General features: G+C 39.4%; 1 protein-coding gene across 4 annotated transcripts in view; it reads right to left on the reverse strand.

Annotated features, from left to right (window-relative positions):
* Nucleotides 1-1,762: 1,762 nt before the first annotated feature.
* RALGPS2 (Ral GEF with PH domain and SH3 binding motif 2) overlaps nucleotides 1,763-17,138 on the reverse strand; it is a 116,467-nt gene continuing 101,091 nt past the window's right edge. For all 4 annotated transcript variants that reach the window (XM_054638152.2, XM_077181993.1, XM_077181992.1 and 1 more), the window contains 3 exons: nucleotides 10,854-10,959; nucleotides 9,634-9,725; nucleotides 1,763-7,830 (listed from right to left, as the gene is read on the reverse strand). In XM_054638152.2, the coding sequence (XP_054494127.1) occupies nucleotides 7,801-7,830; nucleotides 9,634-9,725; nucleotides 10,854-10,959 (228 nt within the window). In that variant the 3' untranslated portion in view covers nucleotides 1,763-7,800. The remainder of the gene's footprint in view (nucleotides 7,831-9,633; nucleotides 9,726-10,853; nucleotides 10,960-17,138) is intronic.

Raw genomic sequence — 17,138 nt, forward strand, 5'->3', positions numbered from 1 at the left:
ACTTACCAAAACTAATATTAAAAAAGAGGAAAAGATCATCTTCTTCCAGCTGGGTTATTTCATACATCTGTGGTCTGGTCTCTCTGTTTTTCCCACAGATGTGAATCCCTCCCCCAGCACTGTGGCTTCTTCCCATGCAAAAGGAAAAAAAAGGGAAACTGAAGATGAAGTTACAAAACCAAGGCAATTTCAATTCTTTCAGATCTTACAGTTTCACAAAGAACATTCAGTTGGTGGATTCAGCATACACACCTGGGGAAGGAGCAGAAGTGTATCTGGAAATAAAATCATTCCAGTTGGGAAGCAAGGGAGGGATCAGGTGCCTTTCCCCCACCTCTTTTCTCACTCTGTGGATTTGGAGGCCATCTCCAAATGTACACAGCAGCCTGAGAGGCAAGAACACAAGGAAAGGGGCAAAAGGAGTCCTTGCCATGCTCCTTGACTTGGAAAAAAGCTAAAAAATACACAGAAGACTGTCACTCCAGCCACTTCTATCAGGCTCTGCAGGGCTGCTACAGCCTTTCAGTATCTAAAGGCAAGGGAGAACCTGACTGACAAAGCCAAGGATGAAACCAGAGCCTGACTTGGAATCTTTGCTGTGGACAGAGATGCAGTTCCAAGAGGGGAGAGAAAGTCTTTTCCAAGAAGGAACCAAACCAAGAACCTCTTTGCTCTGTGCCTCCTACCTTGCAGAGCTTTTAAGTTAATAAAGCAGCTTGCCTGAAAATGTTTGCTATGAAATGAGCATCTTTCAAAAGGGGAAGAGAAGAGGGAGAAGAGGGAGAAGAGGGAGAAGAGGGAGAAGAGGGAGAAGAGGGAGAAGAGGGAGAAGAGGGAGAAGAGGGAGAAGAGGGAGAAGAGGGAGAAGAGGGAGAAGAGGGAGAAGAGGGAGAAGAGGGAGAAGAGGGAGAAGAGGGAGAAGAGGGAGAAGAGGGAGAAGAGGGAGAAGAGGGAGAAGAGGGAGAAGAGGGAGAAGAGGGAGAAGAGGGAGAAGAGGGAGAAGAGGGAGAAGAGGGAGAAGAGGGAGAGAAGGTCACCAGCTCATTAATTTTTTTATTTCTTTTGACACTATTGACGAGAAAGCATTTCTCAAACTCAGTAATCTGGAAATAAGAAAAAGGAGGGGGTTACAAAAATCTACTTTATTCCTTCTCTCTTTGTAAATACATTTGAAATGAATGGTTCCATTAAGGAGAAAGGTGAAGGAGCCCAAGGCTCACATTCTGACAAGCATTTCACAGCATTTCCCCCAGGGCTGTATGATCAGTAAGGCTTCACAGCATTACAAAGGCACAGAGAGTAGGGAAGCAACACCAAACAAAGAGCTAAGGAAATACAAGGCTTTGCATGCTATTCATTCAGTCTTCGTTTTCAATTTATCTTCCATGTAGTTGCTCCTTAAGAGCCAATCTGCCTGATGACTGCTTTCAGTGAGTTTAAATTTACCACAACTTTAAGTATAGAAACAACAGACAAAAAAATCTGATAAACTACCAAGGAGAGAAAAACCACATCATTTAACAGAAAGATCTCTGAGACCAGACATACATCTCTTCAATGAACTGTACTTCCCTGCTAGTCTTTAGATTTCCTTTGCACCAGTGGACAATGGTATCTTTACATGCTTCATTTCAAAGGGTCATTGAAAAATGCCACTAAATTCCAGCTGATCTCAGCACCATTCCAAAAGACAGTCAAATTCCACCAGGCAGGAGTTTCGATGCAGTTTTTAAAATGAGAAATTAAAACTTCAGACACAGGCCATCTTTTAAATCATTTATTTCAGTAGGAAAGATTTTTGAAACCTGTTCTTAAATTCAATTAAACTAGCTTATGCAAACTCACAATTTTCACACACACACACACAGAACAAAGTATTAAAAAAGGTGAAGGAAGAGGCTTGAGGACAGCCAAACTGCACATCACTCAGAGAGATCATAGTGCAATCCCTCCATCCCTGGAATGCCTCACACCAGCAGGGAACATTAAAAATGGCTTGTGTTTACTGCATGACACCTTGACCCCCCTTCCAGTGATGGCTGGTCCTTACAGGATTATTATAAAACACTTCTATGTTTCCTGGTGCTTCTCCCACTCCAGTACAGTCGTTTTTGAATGGATACACTCCTGCACACAAGGAGCCAGAAGTGCCAGTAAACCAGGCACCCAGAACCCTTTATTTCAACATTGAATTGATTTATACTGCTTGTCTGCTTTGCAGTTTCAGCTGTGAACAGCTTTGGAATGGTAAGAAATTACTTCAGCAAACACACATGAAGGCCAGAACCCACCCAAATAAAGAGAAATAATAATAATCAAACACACAAAGGAAACAGAGTATTTATGGTGGTTTTAGTCACTCAAGAGCAAGACCAGGCTACCAGCCAGAACTGTGCCATGATCTGCAGGAATTTGCATTTCATTACATTTCATACACCTTCTTTTCCTTAGCAACTCAGTAACTTGGAGAAAACTTGTCAGCTCAGCTCTGCAACAGCCAGAGCTACACCAAGTAATTTGTATTTTCTCTTCTGACTTTTCTGCTCTCTTTGAGTATTCTTAGAAAGAGTAAGATTAGTTTTCAAATTAGCCTTCCAACATCTGAATTTATAAAAAGACTATAGTAAAACTGCAGTGTTTTTGTAAGGATATATTCCAGGAAAACAAATATTTACTTGCTTAAGAACAACACATTCTTTCTTTCATTTCCCCTTCCAAAGCTTCTGAAGTCTTTGCTGCTAAAACAGTCTCTAGCAGTTGTTTCAGTGAAGGACAGTGCTCCCTACACAGTGTTGGCACTAGAAATACAACATACAAAACTTAGCTTTTGGGATATTAAGATGAAGATTTAGCTAAGCCTCCTCTTTCCCCAAGCAGTTTTTTCCTGTGGTGCTTATTTAGAACAAAAAGCTTGCAAGATAAATTGTCTCCTAAGAATGCTCCTCAGTGTTTACCTCAAAGTGGGACAGACAAAAGCAAACTCCTTTCTAATAATGTGAGCTCCTGAGCTCATGTGGTCTAGACCATGACTTGGACTATGCTGTTCATTTCCCCCCCCTCACTAAATCTACTCAAGAGACATACCAAAATAAAAATAAGTTAATTTTTAAGAGGTCTGAGCTACTTCTGATAAAAACCGAACAAGCCCAAGCTACCAAAAACCTCTGCATTTTTTCCTAAAAAGAGGCTATTCAAATAGAGAAATAATACTAAAGCAACTCAAGCACAGCTATTTTACACTGACCAAAACAAGTGACTGCTGCAGAAAAGCAATGGCTGTCAGGAATGTCACCTCTTGGAGCACTGAGGAGGACACAGCCTGCAAGTCTGCGATGGTGGGACTCTCCACTGAAATAAAGGAATTGGTCTTCAAGTTCATAATAAGGCACTGACAGAAGTCCTGCTCCCATCCAAGCACTCACCCTCCTCATGCACTACAAATCAGAATGATGGTTTGTAAAAGAAGGGATAACCCCTAGCAAAGAATTCCATGTCCACTCGTACAAATCCTTTTGATGGCAACTTTCCCAAGCCAAACCACCTTATGAACAAGCTGCTTTTAGAGAAAAATTAAAGGAAAAGGCTAATATTAAAGAATAATAATAAAACTTTCACAGCTCTCTCCTTGTAGGATGAACAGACAATTCACTGATGTGATTTAGAACCAGTCTTGGGGTTTTGATGCTGCAGCAGGCAGCACTAAGAGCTGGCCATGAATAAGGTTGGAACTACTAGTGTTGGTGAGTTAGAATACCAAACAATTAAAAAGGACAAGTAATGAAGAAAAAGGCCACTGACAGAGCCAGAAAAAAAAGCATCCCATGTTTTTTTACCTTCATTTGGACAATATTTGTTACAGTTAATTAAAACCGTAATATCAACTTGCCTTTTGTCAAAAGAGACCTCTGCTTCTCATGTGCCTCAGCAGCACAAAAACCTGCAACTGCTTCTGCTGGGAGAGAGAGATTTGCTGTCACCATGTGTTAGGTCTGATACCAATAGAGGAGCACTAGTGTTGAAAATACAGAATGCAAATACGGGGGCTGATGTTGCAAGAAGCATTAAATTTGATTAATTTATTCCTAGTGAGGAGTAGATAACTAATTAAACCCTGCTGTGTTTTTTTATGCTTCCTTTTGTTTCCAATATGTTTTCCAATGTGCATACTTCTCTAAACATGATTTTAAAGCAGGGTGCTAAAGCTCATTCATTAAGTATTTAGGTGACTCATTTAGTATTTGTAGTTTTAATGCCTATAATGTGCACCTAAATACTTATTGAATCATAATAGCTTGAGTAATACTCTGGCATAAAACAGACATCTAAAAATGAAAAAGTGTCTGAGCTATGTTTATTCAAACTACCAGAATGTTTTAAAAATAAGTTATAAAAACTATTTGCTTTAAAGGGCACTGGAATAGAAATCAGGTTTGAAAATCCTAGCCAAAAATAGCAGAGATTAATTAGATAAAAGTTAACGCTAAGCAGTGCAGTGTTATATATTTTTAATGCAATGCACCAATTTCATAAACCAGACATTCCCTGTTGCTTAATCTGTCCCAAAACTTTTAGTTTAGCTAAAAGGCTGGTTATCAGTCAGCAGATAATTAATATTCACATCTGAAGTCTTGCTAGAAGAGCTACTCTAAATAATTTTTGCTCAAATACAGCCAAAACAAGGAATTGCAAGGGGCATCTTTAGCTTCAAAATCAAAACATTAAGGGATAAAGTGACAAATATTAGCTGAAGTGATTCAGCACTTATTAACAAGATAAACAATTAGAGCAAGACATTAAAAAAGAAAATCAAAGAGAAACTGCCAACTGTCTGAAGCAGTCTGGATGACAGCCTTACCTGAACACCATGAGCTCGCTGCTCTCCTTGTTTTCTCAGCAATACTTTCAGTTATTTAACGTTTTAAATGCCTTTTTTTTTAAAGAAAGAGCATTAGTACATTCTTTACAGTGTGTCATTTAACTTGTCTGAGTCTTTCCACAGCTTAGCTGAGGCAGCTTTCCCTGAGGGAGCAAACCCAGCACCTCTTTCTGAGCACCATTTAGCTCAAGCTCTAGAAATGTCAGTGTTTGTGCAGGACTACGTGGCCATAAACAAAGGGAAAGTACTGAACTACTCACTGTGACAAGTGCCAAAAATACTTCCTGTGTTGTCATTACTCACTCCAGTTATTCTGGCTACACATTTAAAGAAACTCCTCCCATAATATTCAATCTCTCCCACAAAAACTCAGCAGATCTGAGGGCAGAAAACAAGGAAGAGTAGGAGGCCCAAGGACAATGAAAGCTGGTAACAGCAATTCATTAAAGGATGATTTGTGAATTCTTTTCCCCACCATCCTCCTACCATAAAAACCTAACTGAAAACAGCTGGAAAAATGCAAAAATCCAGTGATAAAAGACATGTCCTGACCTGGCTCTGTCCTTAGCAAAGCTGAGGGCTGTCAGGCTGTGGCTCCCAGTTGCATCTTTCCTTTCACTAACAAAAGAACAGACACAGTTGTACTGCAATGAACCTAGAATAGCTTATTGAAAAATTCAAAATCCACAGGCTATTATCCACAATGCTTAAAAAAAAGGGCACAAATTGTTAATAAAACCCAAACAAACACATAGTCATTGAGGAAAAACAGACATTAGGTAAGTTTGAAAACGGAAAAAAACCAAACTCAAGTTGTGCAAAGCCTACTAAAGTAACACTGCTGGCTGTCAGGATGTTGTCTTTACTATACACCCAAAGTGGGTAAACCTGGGAGATGTGTGAATTGCAGAGGGATTCGGCACAAGAAACCCCTTCCCAAAATTCATGACTTCAGAACAGACTTCATTACCAATATAAAAAACAGCAACAAAAGAACTGCAAGGGGAGCCAAATTCTCATAGTCCTTGTGGTGTAATTCCAACAGAAGCATCCTTCTACTGTTTTTCTTTCTACCAAGAGCCAATTCAGAACAATTCTTGGAAACATAAACCACCCTATTAGCCTTTACATTACCAAGTGGTTGGGGTTTTTGTGTTTTGTTTTGTTTACTGTGAGACTGGATTACCCTTCTTTTTGCCTGCCAGAAATCAAAAATTAATCATTTCCATTACACGATTAATTTGACTCTGGAAAAAAAAAAAAACCCTCAAAAGTGAATTTATAGGCTTCTACTCAGATGCAATAAACAAACTATACATTTTCAAAATAACAACTACTAGTAGAAACCTTTATTAGACAGTCAGAGAACTCTGAAACAGACTAGTAGGTAGCTTGTTTCTGTTTAAAAAGGAGAATTCATCGTGGAATCTGCAAGCATATTTACGGTCACTAAACCACAATGTCAATGGAACAGTTACTACTTTTTCACAGACTTCAAAGCTCCAATATCAGAGTCATATTTTGGACAAAGTTTCCTTGCTTTACAAAGATCGTATTTTTGAAGATTAAAGAAAGACCAATCATCCAGGAAACTAGGTGACGTCAAGGAAACCCCAATAAAGCAAGAATCAAAGTCTTAAGCATCAAACACACACATAAAGCACAGCTCCCTTTTTACAACCATTATGTTTTTCTCTGTGAGTAATTTCAGTGACCAAGAATGATTCCTGTCAAGGATGGAATTTTGATGGCCCCACACCTTTTCTCTCCTTAGGTTATCCTACCTTCTAATAAATTAGTTAATTGCCTGAAGATCAAAAGAGCTTCTGCATGTAAGGTCTGCTTTAGGCCATGTTATCAACACCACACAACGTCAACTACTTTGACCGAGACAGATACTAAAATCAATTATTGCCAAATGAGAACATGAAAGCTTGAAATTGTGCCTCTATCTTTTTAAAATGTCCATCTGAAGTGATATTATGAAACACCACACACTAACAGTGGTCCCTAACTGATAATTAGCAGATACCCAAAGTCAAACATCTCAGTGAGCTGTACCCAGGTGTTGGTGTTTTGTCATTCAGCTTTTCTGTGAAGGAGTCACAGGCATAGAAACACATGGGATGAAAACACTCAGTTCTGACCCAACGGTGCTTTCAGTTTTGTCTCATACACACACCCCCCTGACTGCCCCAAACATGTGTTTTTCACCAGGAATTAGGGCTAAACGTACCAAACTGATTTTTGGCTCAGCTCTGTGCCCCTGTGGAGTCTGGCTCCCATACAGGACCAAGGTTTGCAAGGTCAGTGCTGCTTTGAACTTGCAGTTGTGTTGCATTTCTTACAGGTCTGAGAGAAATAACACTGCTCCAGGCCGTGTGCCTGGGACAAGCTCCCCTCCAGGACTCCTGGGATGGCCTAAACAACATCACCAGAACATGTAGTACCTTTTACCTGGTTCATACACAGCTTTTGATACAACTCTTAAATACCAGTTTACCTGTTTTCTTAAGAATGCCTAAAAATGTGAGTTATTTTCAAAATTAGTATAAAGTTAAAAGAAACTCAAAACTAGCTACAATCTATTTAACTCAAGCACAGCACCGCCAGAAGTTTCACACACACTATTTGGTGTTTCATGTTGTTTTTCCTTTCACTCTTTAAGGCAGTGGTTTCCACAGGTCAGTTCTCAGAACATAATGAAGCATGGTCCATGGCAATTCATGTTGCAACTCCATTTTTAATTTGGGGGACTCCACTCCCCAACCTTTAGTGGTTTTGTTCAGGGCTCCAGAGTTCAGAGATTGAGTTGACAGGTTCTGTTCTGGCACAGAATACAGCTGGCACATTTTTCATTAGGACCTTGTTCTCAATTATGAGATGGTTCAAATTGTCCTCTTTTATTGTTTTGAATTTGCCTGTTATTCAAAGGTCATCAAGTTGGCAGGAACCTGAAAACAAAAATATAAATCATAGAAGAATTTACGTCAGGTAGTAGCTACTTGCATTCAACTGTTTCACAGACTAGACCCCTTGCTGAAATGTACATCATTCTGTCTTCAAAAGAAGGGAGAAGGAATGCAACTGCCATCCAGCAGGAAAAATATACTTAGAGCTGCAGAAACCCCAGGTATAATAAAAACATTAAACTCCTGTGAGGGTTACAATTTTCTTATATGGTTGTAGAACTTCTTAATTTTGATGACATTTAAGATTTGTCATCAAAACAACCTTAACATGATAAATCTCAGCTCTGCTAGACAAGGAGAACCCTCTCACTTGAGCCTCAGCTAGAAAAATCTTGGCACACAGATCAGTGATTGATGTAGGCCCCTTGGTGTTTTTAAAACTAATTTTTTAAAAAAGAGGCATAAACAATTTTTTGGGTTTTCCTATAGCAAACCTGAATGCCTGTTGCAGCTATCACTCACGAAGAGATCAAAGCCAATGTTTGCAATATATTAGTTTATATCCCCATTTTCCCTTCATCAGGAATGTGTCTGACACCAACATCTCTCATTTAGTCAGGTTATTAAAGAGCCACCACATTCCTGACAACTGTCAATAAATAGTCAGTTTGGTCAGATATGAATCAAGCATTTCTTGCTCTGCATTTGCCATTTACCTGTAGGTGCAAGAATGCTCAACTGGGCTAAAGCTGCACCATGAAAATCACAAATAGTGTTTATTAAAATAGTTCTTACTCTTACTCAGCTATTACTATTAAACAGACAAGGTGTTTATATTCCATTGAGAACACGTTTGAACATCCAGTTTTTCTAAGGCAGTTACACTGTTAACAGTAATGAACAGTGTTGCCAACCCTCACTGAACCAGAGCTGTCTTTAGAGGATAGTTTTTCACCATTTACTTATAAACTCTTTGCCACTATTTGCTACCATCCCCACTTTCTCCAGCCAGAAACACAATTTCTCTCCTTTGCACTGTCTCAAATACCTTCACAGGAGCTTCTGCAACCCTCCTTACTTCTTAAGATCTCTCTCAGAGGCAGAATTGAACAAGAAAGCACAGAAGGATCAGGAAAAGCCTTTTTGTTTCCCCTTGAAATTCAGTAGGATTTCTGCTCTGGGAACTCCATAAACAAATGTGCAAAGAGAAGGAAGAGTTCAGGGAGACAAAGTAACTTAAAAAGGATTTTGCTGATGAAAAAGGTCAGTAAGAATTTATACAACAACTGCATTTAATAGGGGTTGGAGTCTTATCTTCCTTTTTGATTAATAGAATGCTACTTTTGCTTTCCAAGACTGGAAAATGTACCAAGGGCTGAACTACTTTCTGTACATTTTAGGAATACAAAATACATACACAGCAGAAAATATGTATGCCCATGACCTGAAAATAGGCACTTCAAGAGAGTTATCTGGAATTGATATTGAATGCTGCAGTTCACAGCTTTTTATATAATTGTGCAATAGCCTTTTTCAAATGGGCAAGACAAAAATACTTCACTCAGGTATTTTAGAGCATTCCTTGCATTTCCTCAATTTCTTTAAATGAGTCTCAAGGTAGCCCCAAATCTTTCCTCATTACTCCAGAAGCTCTGAGGACTTGTTTGCAAAGGGCCAAACAGAAAAGCCAAGGGAAATCCATCAGCACATGAAAGGGGTGGAGAGGCTGCTCAGGGAGCACACAGAGCCCTCAGTGACAGCTTGGTCACCTCAAAAATCCATCAGCTCTGAGCTCCTAAAAGCTCATTTCATTTCATTTCATTTCTTTCCCTGCCTTGCTCTCACCTGTTGTCTGTTGCTTTGGCAGGCAGCACTCAGGTGTTTAAACCAGAGCATTGCATTCATTCTGTTTCCAGCTTGAAATTTATATGAATTTCCTAAGAAAGAGAAAAAAACTGATGAAGAAACATTAACAGTGCTCCTTTTTAAACACTTAAATCCTCTTGAATACCCATATTCAACCTCTAAATTGAAATATTATGAGAAGATTTACTAATAGATGGTCCATATAACTTTACATTTTGTCTGGAATAGGTGTAATTGCTTGACCAATTGAAGAAAAGTTTCAGCTTTCCTCTCTTCCTTTCCAACATTCTAGATTTCAACTAATGCCTGTCTCAACTAGGAACGAACAAAATATCCCTTAAAACAGAAGTGGTTTTGTTCACTGCCATTACTGTAACTGGGTTATAATATCAGGATTTTTTTTAACCAAGTGCAAGGTATCACTGAAATGCACCCTGGAAAGCTACATTTGAAAATATCTGAAAATCACTCCTAAATGTATTGATACATTTCAGACCAGTATTTTCAGTGGCTGGAGTTACACAGTGCTTGTTTGGGTTCAGGAAGGTCAAGTGTTACAAAAACATTTCAGATTGCTGTTGCAGAGTTTAAGCTGACAAGCACTCACAATTTATATTTCATATCAGCAGTGCTAGGAGAGATGTTTGGAAATAAAATGTACTAAGACCTGAGGCAGACAAAGCAATAAATAATTTCAAGCTCCTTTATCAGAACTTCTAATAATGTTCTTTCTGCACAATTTGAAGTGCTGTGGAAAAGTAACATTTTCTTCAGAGTTTCAGCTGAAAGCAGCCACTGTGTTGGAGTAATGGACATCCACAGGCTCCTCCACATAACAGTCAAGATCTCTGAGGGCTTTTTCCTGCTAATAGCACCACATTTGAACAGATGGTTTGGGTTTTGGTTTTTACTTGGAGAGAGCTGCTCAAGCAGCTAGTGTTAGCTGAATCTTTTTTTTTTAATTGTTACTTAGATTTCACATGTGAAAATGCTTTGAAGTGTTCTAAATATGTTTTAAAAGAATACAGATGAATACTTCCAATTAAAATCACATCTGAGGTTGTTAGGAGTTTGGAGAGTTCTCACAACTCAATGTTGCTCCCATGCATTCTAAAGGAGAAGATGACATGATGGACAGCAGCTGAAACTGGAAGGATGTCACCTTTCACCTGCTGGTTTTTATTCTGTGCACTACTTACCCTTCTCAGAATCAGTCAATAAGAAGAGATCTGGATGCTCAGGGTCATCTGCCATCATCACCATCCAGCCCACCACTGAGACACTCTTGCTTGGTGTGGATTTGAACTGGAAACACAAACAGGGATGAAAATGGAATTAAAACAAGAGGCCAGATCTGCCCAGAACAAGCATCCAGCAGGGCACTTCCTCTCACTTTTAAAGACTGGGTAACTTCAAATGAAGCAGAGCACTTCACGAGATTAAGAGAATTAACAAATGTTGTATGAAATTAGTGCAAACAGAATTTAAGACAAAATATTCAAAACAAATTAAAAGGAAGATGACATTCTGCAAAAGCTTGTTAGACATCTAATCTGCACTGCATGATTACAGCAGCATTCCTCACCACATTAGTTCACATTTCAATGTACAGTATCATTCTAGAGCATATTAATAAAGGCCAAACTATTCCCTCCACTGTTCACAAACAAGAATTGAACTTGCCTGTGCTATAACTATTCACAGTTAGCATGCAATAATTATTACAGCACTCTGTAATTACACATAACATGAGTCCTGGGGACAAGATAACACAACTGTGTATTTAAATATGATTACCTGATGAAATAAATGGATGAAGTGAGGATGTAAATTCAATGAACAAGTGCCCAGAAATGGGCAGTCATGCTCATTTATCAACAAGATGTTCAAAATGATGGTGTTCTCCTGTTCCAGGTGTTATTTATGGATTGACAGGTAACTAAGCACAACACTTGTCTTTGCTACACCAGTCCCTTTCCTGACAGCTCCTTGCCCCCACTGTTTTTCATTCACCTGGTCACAGTGTAATTTTCTTCTTCTCATGCTTCTCTCAGTACCAAGCTCTACTCACCCATTCAATCCCACTTATCTCTAGAACATAAGCTTCCTTTCTCCCTGACCTACTTTTTTCTATTCATAGACCCACCCAATTCACTTCTCCTTGCTTGCTCAGGCAGTCCCATCCACGCCCCAGCTCTGGATTAATTCAGTTTCTCTCATGTCTTTGGCTGCCAGGTCTCCTCTTCCCAAGTTCTTGGGTCCAACAGAGGCTCCTCCATCAATCCCTGCACTCTCACACTCTGCAGTGCTCTACCCAACTTCTCTGCCCAGAAAGTCCAATTCTGGTGTCTGCTCATCCTCATCAGATGCATCCTCCTCCTATCCTGTGAATCCCTATTCCAACCTCTTTATTAACACATCAATTTTGATGTCTCTTTAATTGTATTATTAGAAACAATAAAATATCCTTTAGATTGTTGTGGCTTGAAGTCATTAAAATTAATCTATAGCTCTAAAATACTTTTATTTTTCATGCTAATGTGTCGTGTCAACCCACTACATAATGCCACGAGGCAGATGCACAACATTAGGCACCAAGTTACTTTTGTTTCTTTTAGAACTATTGCTTTAGTATTACAATCCTGGTTCAGCCATGGAAAGAGTTACTGGTAATAAGTTTGAAGGTAACATGAGCAAAGTAAGAGTTTATAAGAATGTTCTCTGCAGGGGAATACAGTTGCTTTATAAATAAAATCCCACTGCAAGTCAGATGTCAGCTATTCTAATCTATGCCACAGATTAACTGAAGACCTGGAAGGTCACAGAATCATCACAGAATGTTCTGGGTTGGAAGGGACATTAAGGATCATCTCATTCAATCCCTCTGCTACAAGCAGGGACACCTCCCTCTAGACCAGGGTGCTCCAAGCCCTGTCCAACCTGGCCTTGAACACTTCCAGGGATGGGGCAGCTACAGCTGCTCTGGGTATCCTGTGCCAGGGCTTTACCATCCTCACAGGGAGGAATTTCTCCCTGATACCCCACCGATCCCTATGAAGCCATTGTCTAGGTAAGATTATCTGTCTGGGACCTGCAGAACTGGCTGCATTTTAAACCCTAGTTTAAAATCCATTAGAACTTGGAATGAACAAATGTTAGAACAGAAGTTGAAAGAAAAATTATTTAAACCAAGTTCAAAATAGTTTAAGAGTCCAGGCTCTTTGTATAGACACACTAAAGTTAAGTATCTCAGAGAGGTGGACAGATGTGGTAAAGCTTCAGAAGAGGAGCAGGTAAATTATAAAGCTCTATCAGATAAGATTTCATTACAGTGAGGGCTGTAACTCTTGCAAACAGAAACTGAAATTTCTTTGAGGAGGCAGTAAGTAATGTCAGTCTGAAGTAAAAATTATGGCATTTTATCTGAAAGAAGTAATAAAGACAAGGAAAGAGAATAAAGTTAAGTCTACAGCTCATCATTCTTTCAAAAAAATGAAGTGTATATAAAAGATTTGTTATGGACTCACTGACAACACTGCCTCAAAAAGTACGATGACACAATTTAACACTGCAAAATGCAAACTTCCAAGTAGTCCTAAAGCATTAATAGGTCTTTTTCACAGAGGTGGAAATTTGAGTCACAAAGCAGTTTTAATGGATTATAGATCAAAATGTACCTTTTGAACAACACTTATTTCTAGAGTTTCATAGAAACAGCACTTTGGGCTTTCCTACCTTAGTTGTATATCCCAACAGGTATCCAGTATGTGACACTGCCATGCAATCCAAACTGCCAGAGCTCCTTCCCTTTACTTTTCACTCCAAACCATCAGTTAATCATGGTGCTTCTCTATAAAATGAAAAGCTCCACACAAGGAAAGTGTTTCCTGCCAGCATCAATCCATCATCTCTAGAAACACATGTCAGCCTTCCATCCCTGTGCTCAGCTGGATTTGTATTCCATGTTTACACAGTCCCCAGGGCAGCTCATTCTCTGCTGATGCACACAGCCTTGCTAACAGCAAGCCTGCTTTGTTAACATGAAGGGAATGAAAGCTTCATTGTAATTTAATGTTCCTGGTTCCTATTTGCTTTTTGTAATACAGGCCACTGGAATGACTCTTATTATACACAGGGAAAACTGCACAGCTCTGGCACTAGGCTTCACATAATTGATTTTTGCTGTTGTTGTAGTTGTTGTTGTTGCTCTGAGCTCAAAGGCTTTTACAAGTAAATCTTTGAATCAAAAACTCTGAATTAATATGTGAACAGACTTTTCACTCCAACATTTTAGCACCTACAAATCTCCTCCTCCACATCTCCTGTTGAGATGCTACAGATTTATAATATTCAAATAATTTTCTTGGTGGCTGAACATCCTTCCCAGAATGACAGCATTCTTCATCAGGGTATTTCAGTGAAAGGGCTTGACCACAAGTACCAGGTTTTCTACCCTACAAATAAATTGATCTAATTTTGATTATAGCATGCAATGGAAGGCTTAGAACTAACCAGGGTTTGTACTCAAGCATGAAGCATAAAAGGTCTCTGTTGCTTTTCAAGCACCTACAAACACAGAAAAATCTCTCATGCATGTTATGTTGTCACAGAAATTGGCAAGGCTCTCAGTCCAATCACTATAAACAGTTATTTTACAGGTGTATTCACATTTTTCAAAGTGCTCATTTGAAGTCTAAGTTCAAGTGGCTATTCTTACTGTTGCCCTTTTCTAAATGTGCACAAGTGCTGCAGTTTTTCACAGAGGCTTCTCTGTGAGTTCCATTTCAGCATACAAGATAAAACCATTGTCCACACATTCCTCTCAGACTGTGCTGCAGTACATTTCTGGGCTCTCAAGTTCACGTGCTTATTTATAGACAATTCTCCATTACTGCAGTAATAACTGAAACCTGTTCACTATTTAAACTCAATGCTGATTTTATGCTGTTACTCTTAGGAGGTGCAGCACACAATGCTGGATGCACTCCTTGGCCTTTGACCACAGGCAGGAGAAGAGCTGGCTTGTCTGTGTCTAAAAGGGAGGGGATTTCTTGCCCCTTTTGCTGAAATTACTCTGGGATTTTTATGAGGTAATTTTCCAAAGAGGCTGGCTATTATAAGCCTGGAAGAGCTTTGAGTGTCGATGCATTCCAAGCTGCCTGGAGCAATTGCAGCAGCAGAATGGTCAAAAGCATGCCTGTAATCAAGACACGTTTACCCTGAGAGCTGCAGCCAGGAAACTTTATATAGCAGACTGAGCCTTTTGTTGCCAGGGTTCCTTTCCATGTCACAGAGGGCTTGAGAAAGGAAGCAGAAAAGACAGATGTTTAAATGGCTCCAGAAGATGCCTGGAATATTTTGCTGAGGTAAATCTCCAATGTATCAATCTCTGAAAAAGAAACCTGCTTCAAAATAGATGGCATCATCCTTTTTATCTGGGAAGTAAAAAACCCCAAAGGCTAAATCCAGCTTTGGATCTCTTCATTTTGCAGAGTGAACCTCTTGGGAATATCACTGGACAGTATCTGGAGCATTTACTCATGCTCTTGCTATCTAGGGATGATTGACCATCTGCAGTTCATTCTCTCCTGATTAACTTTTCCTGAAAATGCAACCAAACGTGAACTGAAGCATGACCCTTGACAAGTCACCTCCACAGACTCCAGAACCAAAGCTGAGGCTCTGACAATAACTCTGCAGTGAAATGGATGGAAACCTAAGCCATCAATAGCCAGGCTCCAAGTACAACACAGGCAGAGCAGCTGAACAAGTTACTGACCACCTATTATTAGCCTGTTTAATGAACTGGAATCCATCACCCAATCCCTCTGTCTCAACAGCAGTGACCAGGTTTCCCACTCTAATTTCAACATAAAGGTCATGCTCTGTGATGTAACAACCTCTGAAGCAGAAGTTTTCTGTGACTACTCACTGCAAATTATTTGTTTAAATAAGAGAGAACCCAAACTGTAGTAAATAGTTATTACAATAGACAAACCTCAACTGCACCTGGGAAACCAAATCAGAGACTGAGCTCCACAACAGGCTTAGCATCCACAAACAGAACAGAGCCTGTCTGCTGCCCTAAAAAGCTGAAAGCAAGACATGAGCTGTGTACAGGCTGTGCTGGACAGTTCAGCCCAACTTCACAGAGCCAACTATTGAAAAGAAATTAATGTTCTTCAGCACTCATTGCTTTTGACTACCACTCCTCTTCCTCTTCCTGGGAATTGCCCTGCTCAAACTCCTCTCAGTATCTGCAAGCCACAAGGCTGGTAAGGCTCCTGATGGGGAATCCTGCAAGCGCCCTGGACCCCAACACCCCCTCACCTCTCCCTGCAAACTTGCTCAGTGGTTTGCTGGAACAAGAAGCCACCTTTTATTCCTCTTGGACAAAGAAACACAAGCACACAAGCAAGTGAGACAGATCTTGGCTTCTAAAGCCTCTGTTCACCAGCAGTTTAGATGCTGTAGGTGCCACAACATATCAGAGACTCAGAGAATATCAGAAGTCAATTCAAGAGGTTTAGAAAATAATCTATGAAAGAGCACTGTAAATGGATGTGACTGTATTTCCAGGCAAAGAAAAGGCCTTTACAGGAACAGGGACTCAAGAAGGATCAGGTACCAGATTGTTTACCTTTTTCTTTCATTTACTTTTGCTAAAGAAAGGGCAAGACTATTTAAATTATTGAAATTGTTATTCTGAAGGAAACAGGTAAACAATGCAAATTTTATATACTTAATTTCCAATCAATATAATTCCTTGCTAACCAATTTTTTCAAATTCTCTAAACCTGCATGTTATTTAGACTGTTTCAAAATGCTAACACAGAAGAGTGAAAAAGCTTCTGAATAAATAGATACAAGTCTGGTAAAGTCCTCCATAATTTTGTAAAGAAGAGTGAACCAGGGAGACTTACAAATACACATTCTATTCCTAAAAGAAAACAAAATGCAATTTTGGCACAAAGCCCAAAGGAATCACAGCAGTAACAGGAACACAAAGTCTGACATTACCACAAAAATTTCTTTTCCATTTCTCAGTGTTTCCAGAAAAAATAGGCAACTAGCTGCGAGTGACATAATGCCAACAAAAGTTCTCTTCTGGTTCCTTCTTTTTTTTAATACTTTGCATTTCTACTCATAAGAGCTTACAAGTCTGCTCTTTTCTTTTAATGAGGTGGAATCCTTCCCTGAAGTTTTCACTGAAGCCAGAAACAAATGCATCCATACACACACACTTCTCTCAAGACACCCAGAAGACAGAAGGATTGGCTGATGAACCTTCAGCCTGAAGGTTCAAATTAAGTAGGATCAGTTTCAATCTTACCTAAGCAAAGCTAGTAGGGGTGGATGGCCAAGAAACCACATAAATAGTTCTGAAAGTAAGGAGTATTAGAATACTGTTTCCTAATGAACTTCCAATAAAAAGTGGGAAATAATCTCTTAGATTAAGGGAACTTTATACACAAACTTTCCAC

This window comes from Agelaius phoeniceus, chromosome 8 (assembly GCF_051311805.1).
Source record: "Agelaius phoeniceus isolate bAgePho1 chromosome 8, bAgePho1.hap1, whole genome shotgun sequence".
Lineage (NCBI taxonomy): Eukaryota > Metazoa > Chordata > Aves > Passeriformes > Icteridae > Agelaius > Agelaius phoeniceus.